Below are 9,673 nucleotides of genomic sequence, written 5' to 3'. Positions count from 1 at the left end.
CCACAGCACTGATTGGCCAAGCAATGTCATGTGATCATCAGCAGCCAATGATGGCCAAGCAGGCGTGTCCAAACTAACAGTTGACAAATGAGCCCATTTCCAACGGAGCTTGGGCGCCATCTTGTGCATTTTCTGGGACGCTACATTGGAGTCCTGACGCCTCGACTTGATATGGGAGGACTCCTTTAATCGATTGCAAACATTTATGCTTTGCTCTTCAGAACTATTTGAATCCTATTCATAACTGGGTAAGTAACAAGAACGCATCTTCTCCGAATCTGAAGCCATTGTTTTGATTCTCCAGCAAGGCAAGTCACAAACTGGGGGCGGGACCTTCTGAAACTTCTGAAAATCCTCAATTCACAGCTCAATTTGTTGCAGTTTTAGCACATTTGAAGTCATTTTTATTGGTGTTTTGCAATTGACTAAAAATATCAGCATGTGTGTTTTGGGTATTTTAGATGCTATAAAACGTTTTTCTGATGTCAGTTAGGAAACAAAAAAATGGTGTCGGTTGTCCTTTAAATAAAAATGCTGTGATCAATGCAAAGTGCCTTTCAAAAATGCATCAACAAAAAGAGAAAACCCCGATCCGCCTGACAATAAAAGAGCCATCGCAAGGGTTTATTTCCTCATTATGCATCATCATTAAAATCTCAGCTGTAGGCCTATTAGGAAAAAAAAAACAAATACAGTGATACCTCGGTTTACGAACCCCTTGGCTTACAAACTTTTCGGTTTACGAACGTTATATTTATGAACATATTACCTTGGCATACAAACTATTTTTCGGGATACACACGGAGCTGCCACAATGAGTGATGTGTCGTTCGCGAACGAGCCCGTTCTCCTAACAAGAAAATGGTGGCCACTGTTTTGTCCTCTATTCCCCGCCCTCAGTCTTCGGTTAAAGCCACGTGATTGGTGAAGAACGCAGCATTGAGCGGGGGGGTGGTTTAAACATTAAAGAGACAGTGAGAGAGTTTCAACTTTGATAGTTCAAAAGAATAGTGTAGACTGCAAGGTTAAAATATCCCATCAATCAGGCTCCACAAACAACCCGCACAAGCCATCTGTACGCTTGATGCAAAAAGCTATCAACCCAGCTAAACAGAACACAATTGATGAGGAACTCGGTAAAATTATGGCAGAGAAAGCACCTACACAAAGGATCATTCCTCAAGATGGTGAAAGAAGAAGGCTACGTTCCTCATCAAGTGTTTAATGCTGAGGAAACCGGCCACTCCATTCCATCAAGACATCAACGACCATCACAAAGTCAATAAAATGACTATTGTACAGTACAGTTTATTTCTTTAATTATAATACCATAGCACATTTATTATACATAAAATAAGGTATATTTTGTGTAGTTGTAGTTTTAAGGCTTAGAAAATTAGAAAGTAGAAAATTATGTTTTATGGGGACCTGGGAACGGATTATTCTGATTTTAATACTTTCCTATGGGAAGTTATTTTTTGGGATACACACTTTTCACCTTACGCACTCTGTCCGGGAACCAATTAAGTTCGTAAGCCAAGGTATCACTGTATGTGCGGTTGGAGTGTACCATTCAATTCTTCAATATTAAATAAGATGGATTCAAGTCTGATTTGCAGCGTCCCGTACAGTGAACGTACTTTGCGGCTATGAAGTCTCCGGGCTGCTTTGCGTGCGCGAGCATCCGTCAGCGATGCGTTTCATCCGAAGGGGAGAAATGTGAGTAAAGGTGGCTGTTCATTTGCTCCTGAGGAACCACGGCGTGGCAGAAGGCACATTTATCCGGGATGTCGCGCTGATCCGTCGCCGTCTCCGCCGCCGCGTCGGCCTCCTCGCACAGTTCGGGGCTCCACAGGGACTGAAGCGAAGGAAGTTGGGGTTTTATTTATGGGTGAAAAATGATACGGCGTGTACGCAATGTGAAAGCAGAAAGGCCAAAATAGGATTCTGGTGCGTCTGGCGATGTTACTTTTACAACCGTCGTGGCAGTTCCCGATTAAAAAGGTTCTAAAAAAAAAAGCGTTGTGATCATGCGAGCGCGCAGTTTACACGGAAAAACAAAGGGATTAGCACTCATTACGCGATAATGTGTTTCAAGTTGCGCCGCGGCGCTTATTTTGGACTTTTCACACACTCGCGCTCTTCCATTAGCGAGGAGCTAAGCAGAAACCGATAATTTGCTACTGCTTTTCGCAGACCTGCTTCTCACCTGCTGGGGACCTCGAACGTCCTCCTGGGAGAGCGAGGAGGACGTGGTGCGGGAGGCGAAAGTGGGGATGACAAAAGGCACGGACATTTCCGAAGGCTCCTCCTCTTCCTCTTCGTCGTGGTCCGCTTGCTCCGCCTCCCCTTCCTTGTTGTTGGTCGCCGCGAGGATGCCGCTGAGAGGCCGCCCGATGGGCGCGGTTAGAGCTACGTGCCTCTCCGGGGCGCTATTCAGGAAGTCGTATTCGCTGTCCACGGGAGGCGGGAATTTCACGCTGAACTTGGAGAGAGAGTCTATAAAGTGGCTGTCGTCGGGGCTGGCGCCGCGCGACGCTAGCAAGACGGGCACCAGCGGGAGGTGCGCCGTCGACCTGGACGGCAAGAAGAAAGGGGCTTCGGGTTCCGCGGCGCGGTCTGTGCACTGGATGGGCATGGAGAACTGCTGATCTGTCACACAGCACATTCGACCTTTTCTAAATGATTCTTTTTTTCTCCTTCCCGTCGCCATTACAGTGAACACGGATGATGTAGAAGTGATCAACATTTTGGACAACAGGTGGAAAATGTTAATGAGTGTGAAAATGTTACGCTAGGGTGGGGAATAAAGTTCGGAGGGAATGAACATGCTTGAACTCTGCTTTAAAAAAATATAAATGAATAAACAAACAAATGAATAGCGATCGATAGTTCGGCAGCTATATAGGTAAGCAGATAGCTAGATAGATTGCTAGGTAGATAGCTAGGTAGATAGTTAGGTAGATAGCTAGATAGCTATTCAGACAGCTAGATAGATAGCTATCGCTAGGTAGATAACTAGACAGATAGCTAGGTAGATAGCTAGCTAGATAGCTAGCTAGGTATACAGTTAGGTAGATAGGTAGATAGCTAGACAGATTGCTAGGTAGATAGCTAGGTAGATAGTTAGGTAGATAGCTAGATAGCCATTTAGACAGCTAGCTAGATAGATAGCTATAGCTAGGTAGACAGCTAGGTAGATAACTAGACAGATAGCTAGATGGATAGCTAGGTACATAGCTATCTAGATAATTAGATAGCTAGGCAGATAGCTAGATAGGCAGATAGATAGCTAGGCAGACAACTAGGTAGATAGCAAGATATGTATATAGCTAGATATATAGATAGGTAGATAGCTAGATTGATAGTTAGATAGATAGCTAGATAGATATGTAGATAGCAAGTTAGACAGTTAGTTAGACAGATAGGTAGACAGCTAGCTAGGAAGATAGCTAACTAGGTAGATAGCTAGCTAGCAACATTGGTAGCTAGATAGATAGCGAACTCGATAGCTCGCTAGCTAAATAGATAGGAGCAGATTTAAATGCAGCACAAAAAAACACCCCAAAAAGGAAGTACGCAGCTCAGCAAATACCGAACACATTTGAGAACACATTACACATGAGAACACATTATTATTATTATTATTATTATTATTATTATTATTATTATTATTATTATTATTATTAAGCCCAGATCCACTAAAATATCGCATTGGAATTTTGGAATCCCTCTCAAATAAAATGCCTTTTTGATGTCTAATTCCTTTTTTGCTCCTTTTGAGTTATTTTAGAAAACAGGAAGTCTTACATAAAGGCCCCTTTCACCTCAACACACCAGACACGACATCATACACTAATATATAATTACGATCTTAGCTAAAATCTAATTTGAACAAATTTATATTTGGGATATTTTACTTCAGGCCTCGCATATTAATTTCTCCGGCATAGATTATAAATACCGGTTGCAGTTTCCATCCCTCCTCGGAATCTCTTCAGGTGATCTTTTTGCCTTCGGGAGAGAGAGCGAATCTGCCGGAAAGTTCCATGAATGGCTTCCAGTGCATCCAACATGTCCTGACTGACAAAACAAAATACACCATTGAAACACTTGGAACATGTGGGGGAATCAATTAATAATAATAATAATAATAAAGACTTACTATTCAACACAGTTAGTGACAGTTTTTAGCGGAGCAACATTGCTGAGAGTCTCCTGGGAGGGGAAAAAAAAAACATTTATGATTATAGTGGAATGTATTCAAGGTAATAAATAGTCTTACAGTAACGTTGTCCTCTGGCACCATCTTGTGAGAGTGAAAGTGCAGTTCAAGACCACGTGATTTGTGGGGTGAAAAGGGGTTGGGGGTTCGTTTTCAACCAATCACATCATTTGTAATAACATCCCAGTCAAATAAAAATGACTTGAAAATGATTAGCATATTTTGAATTCAAATCTATTTTATGAAATGTTGTTATTGATCGATTTGTCCACAAGATGGCGTTTTCTTTCACTGTTGTTATTTCCTGAGAGCTTCACAGCAGTTTTGGACAAGTCCCTTCATGATCATCGCCCGATTTTGAAAACGGGCTGGAATTGATGTGGAAGTTTTCAATGAGCCTGCATTGATTGATTTATGGTTCTCCTCCCACGTCATAATTACGGCAACGTTAGGGATGACCGCAACTGAACTACGAGCTATGAATAACAACACAGACATTTATTTAATTCTTAGGGGGGGTGAGTAAATGATAGTAGCTTTTATTCTGTCTCCTCAAAATTTCAAATACTGTATATAAAATACAGTGATACCTTGGCTTACGAACTTAATTGGTTCCCATACAGAGTGTGTAAGGTGACAAGTGTGTATCCCAAAAATTAGTTTCCCATAGGAAACCATTAAAATGACAATAATCCGTTCCCAGGTCGCCATAAAACATAATTTTCTACTTTTCTAAGCCTTAGAACTACACAAAATATACCTTATTTTATGTATAATAAATGTGCTATGGTATTATAATTAAAGAACTAAACTGTACAGTATAATAAAGCCATTTTGTTTACCTTTGTGATGGTTGTTGATGTCTTGAAGGAGTGGAGTGGCCGGTTTGACCAGCATTAAACACTTGATGAGGAACGTAGCCTTCTTTCACCATATTGAGGAATGATCTATTTTAGGTGGTTTCTCTGCGATAATTTTACCTTGTTCCTCATCAATTGTGTTCTGTTGAGCTGGGTCAATAGCTTTTTGCATCAAGAGTACAGATGGCTTGTGCGGGTTGTTTGTGGAGCCTGATTGATGGGATATTTTAACCTTGCAGTCTACACTATTCTTTTGAACTATCAAAGTTGAAACTCTCTCACTGTCTCTTTAATGTTTAAACCACCCCCCCTCAATGCTGCGTTCTTGACCAATCACGTGGCTTTAACCGAAGACTGGGGGCGGGGAATAGAGGATAAAAACAGTCAGCTGCCATTTTGCTGTTAGAAGAACTGGCTCGTTCGCGAACGATACATCACTCATTGAGGCAGCTCCGTGTGTATCCCGAAAAATAGCTTGTATGCCAAGGTAAATTTTTCATAAATGTAACGTTCGTAAACCGTAAAGATCGTAAGCCAAGGGGTTTGTAAACCGAGGTATCAGTGTATATAAAATACAATTTAAAAGAAGGGGGAGAGCACACATACCGGATGCTGTCTTTTCCCATGTGCCCCGTCCATGAGATGGTTGCACGATTCGCATTTGGTCTCCCCTTAGAATCCAAAGAAAGAGTGTAAATAAGTGGCAGGCAAATACGAAGTTGGCTGCATGTCATACCAAAAAAAAAGTCCTTCACAAAGTCCCAGAAAGACTTGCAGGAGAGGAGTAGAAGATTCGGTTATCTTCCCTCACCTGATGGTTGCTTTGTTGTCGACAGCTGAGCTTTCAGTTGGGCAATCAGCTGCTGCTGGTCTTCGATCTGCCTTTGCAGTTCTTGAGTGTATTGCTGATAATATTCAGTCTGTTCAAAAATAACAAAAAAAAATACATGTATGGTTGGACTGAGTTGTCCAAAGCATTATCTGGTCACGTCGGATGTTTTTAAACTCATTCACTGCCAGAGGATGTGCAAAAATGTGTGCACTCCAGTGCCAGGGTTTTTGTCATTGTCACTCGAATTCCAGGACCCACAGAATATTGAGTTTTAGGACTACTACATAAACATTCAATGCAACGTAACTCTCTTTTTTCATCAGAAAAAAAAGTTAATTCCTAAGTTATATGGGGTCTGGAGTTATATGAGCGTGAAATGAGGGCAGCTGTCCAAAATACAATGCAGTACATACATATTGGTTTATATAGCGCTATACCTTGGCCTGACGTCACGAATAAGGGGGCGGGACCTTCTGATACTGACCATTTCCGGTTCACTATCTACCGTGGTCGAACAGGCACTGCGTGGTGGTTATTAAAGACATTTTTGCGCCGTGTTCGGTTATGCAAGTGATTGGCAACCTTACCATTTGTTGCAGCTCCTTTTGGGCATTGTCCTTTTCAATAGAGACCTGGCGATAAGCTTCGAAAGCTTTGTTGAGCTGGTCTCCAATGTTCCTCTCCATGCCGTGTGCGCCGCAATCATCACTGACAGAGCTGACATGGGACCTGTCAATATACAGTGATATGTCGGTTTACGAAGCCCTTGCCTTACGAACATTTCGGTTTACGAACGTTACATTTATGACAATTTTACCTTGTCATACGAACTTTTTTCGTACACGGAGCTGACATCAACGACCATCACAAATTATAATACCATATCATATTTATTATAGATAAAATAAGGTATATTTTGTGGAGTTTTAAGGCTTAGAAAAGTAGAAAATTATGTTTTATGGGGACCTGGGAATGGATTATTCTCATTTTAATGGTTTCCTATGGGAAATTAATTTTTGGGATACACACTTCGCCTTACACACTGTCTGGGAAACAATTAAGTTTGTCAGCCAAGGTATCAGTATATATGTATATATATATTCTCATGTCATCATAAAAAAAATAATATATTAAACATGCGCAATTTGCAAAAAAAACAAGTTCTGTCACTCTGATGCAACAGTTTGAGTAGTATAATGGCATTTCCAGCTGAAGCATCACACACGCGAAAAACAATGAAATTTACACCTGAAAGGCTTTCCTGCACCATTTAGTGTCAGAGCGTACACATAAAACAATCAATATATATATTGATTAGCACATTAAGTATTTGGTGATCATATTTCTACTTGTAGAAGCTGATGTAAGGAATGAAAAGACATTTTCTTAACACTTAAGTTTGGCAATTTCCCCATTGTACAGGCAGACAAATGAGTCGTGAAACACAATGCTGGACTTCCAAATACTTTATGAAAACTTTTTTTAAAAATAGTTTTAAGTCCCTGCAGTAACCCAGTTAAATCCTTTACATTTTAGGAAATGCCTTGATGATGAAACAACGTTCTGAAAACCAGTAAACATGATGACCATGGCGAAGCAATTCCTGCAAGTAGACTTCCTCTAATTGTACTCTCGTTTCAAGATCCGATGGCAACTCCAGCAATAAAATAAGCCATTTTAAAACTTCAAGACGAGTAATATAAGACTGAGGATAAGTAATAACTATTTATTGTAGCCATCGTGTTTTTGCTTTAAAAAAAAAGTTATTGAGTCCAACTTGCTTATTTATATTATCATGAACAGGAGTGGCACGGGAAGTTTACCTTGGCGAACTTTTACTACTCAAATGTTACTTTTCAATCGATTTCACAATATGGGCGAATCGCAAATTAAGCGTCCAGATGTAGAAAACCGTATAAAGCTAATCAAGCTAACCGAATATCAATTTGCGTGCACCATTACGTCACAACACAAATGCAACTCAGGCGAGCGCTTACCTTCATTAAGGATTAAAGGCGAATATAATGCGTGGACGACATGATCTTCTTCACGCGAAAACAAAACACACACGCGCACCCACGCAGTGTTAGGAAGTGGGGCAGAGGAGATGGTGAAGTGTGTGTGTGGGTTTTTTTTTAACATAGCCTACTTTAGCAAAGTTGGGAACTTCCCTCGGGGAATCCCCACTGTTCCGCGCACTTCCGCCTGTGGTTGTTATGAGCCAATGAGAACGCGTCTTGGCGGCCCGCTCTTGGCGTTTTGGTCCCGCCCACTTTTGTCTGCTACTTTTATGGTAAATTTATGTACTGTATTAGTTGATATTCGAGAGTAAATGTTTGCTCATTTTATAATGTCACTTAGTGGAACACTAAAACTTAATGTACCCGTTTTTAATCAGTATTATTATAATTTAATTTACATCAAGAATTATTACGATTGTGGTGAGGTACTCGAAATGGCCAGCAGATGGCAGCAAGAAGACTTTTGGACTGTTTAATAATCTTTTCCTTTCGGCCTTTCCCTTCAAGGGGTCGTAATAATAATAATAATAATAATAATAATAATAATAATAATAATACATTTCATTTATAAGCACCTTTTAAAACTCTCAAGGTCACTTTACAGTCACAGTCAATAAATCTTGTGACAGCATGCGCTTCATTGATGCTTCCTCCAAGGAAAACAAACAGTGTGGTGTAGGTCTTCAGAAATTTAACACCAGACGGAGGACAACGCTAAACACTCGGCATTCCGGCATGTTGGGGGGGGGTTGAAGTGGGAAGAATGCGAGCACGAACGCATATCAAATTTCAACGGACTAGATTAACAATTTGTGAAAGAATTTAGAGGCCCGCTTATTAAATGACAACCGACACCACTGAACAAGTTGTGTCCATAATTTGTAAAATCACTTCAAATGACTTCTACTGAGCGCATTTTACAAAGATTCCATCGCATATAGCTATATTTTACATTTTAAGACTCGCACTGAATATTCAGGAAGTCTTGTTTTTGAGTTGATGACGATGCCTGACGTGACATACCAAAAATGCATTGTGTGTCGCTTTCTCGGTCAGGGGCGCTCCCTCCGTGACGTCACGTCTGGAATAGTCACCAACTCGAAAACAAGACTTCCTGAATATTCAGCGCGAGTCTTAAACGTCAAATATAGCTATATGCAGTGGAATTTCTGTAAAATATGCTCAGTAGAAGTCATTTGAAGTGATTTTACAAATTATGGACACAACTTGTCCGGGGGCGCCGGTTGTCCTTTAAAGCGCAATACGGACAAGAAAAAATAAATAAAAATAAAAACAGATTGTCAACAATACAACAATTGGGCTAAACAATAGCAAAACAGCGTTAACGGTGTTGCAATGCCTTTTTTTGTGCACTTCCAGGAATGCAAGCAAACAGGATGTCCTCAAGATCGGCGCAACAGGCCGTGCAGAGCAGACTTCCACGTAAAAAAAAAAGGTAAAGCAAGAAGGCGGTATTATCTCGCTGGAGACTCTGGTCTCGGGGGGAGCTTCCTGCTATTTTAAGACGCGAGGAATCGAGACGTTGTGTGCAAGGAGGTGCTTAACCCTCGTCGACGGTTTGTGACACAAATCTGTCGATTTTGCACGGCATAAAATAAGAAGACGGCTTCTTCTCTGTCTCTAAAATTCTGCTAGCAAGCCGACAAAATCTCAATGAGAGTTAATTTAGTTCACACGGCGGGAAACTTAGACATTTAGTTTCACTCATCACGTC

General features: G+C 40.9%; 1 protein-coding gene across 1 annotated transcript; it reads right to left on the bottom strand.

Moving 5' to 3' along the window:
* Positions 1-593: 593 nt before the first annotated feature.
* tank (TRAF family member-associated NFKB activator) lies at positions 594-8,078 on the bottom strand. Its single transcript, XM_089003225.1, has 8 exons — positions 7,915-8,078; positions 6,505-6,646; positions 5,897-6,005; positions 5,692-5,756; positions 4,166-4,218; positions 3,965-4,083; positions 2,210-2,652; positions 594-1,858 (listed from the first exon to the last, which is right to left on the bottom strand). The coding sequence occupies exons 2-8, from the start codon at positions 6,601-6,603 to the stop codon at positions 1,688-1,690; spliced, it is 1,059 nt and encodes a 352-aa protein (XP_088859351.1). The 5' UTR covers positions 6,604-6,646; positions 7,915-8,078; the 3' UTR covers positions 594-1,687.
* Positions 8,079-9,673: the final 1,595 nt, after the last annotated feature.

The sequence above is a fragment of the Hippocampus bargibanti genome, linkage group LG08, assembly GCF_051943395.1.
Source record: "Hippocampus bargibanti isolate YZ-2025 linkage group LG08, ASM5194339v1, whole genome shotgun sequence".
In the NCBI taxonomy this organism is placed as follows: domain Eukaryota; kingdom Metazoa; phylum Chordata; class Actinopteri; order Syngnathiformes; family Syngnathidae; genus Hippocampus; species Hippocampus bargibanti.
The sequence above is the reverse complement of the archived record's forward strand: the minus strand, read 5'-3'. Positions and strand labels throughout refer to the sequence as shown.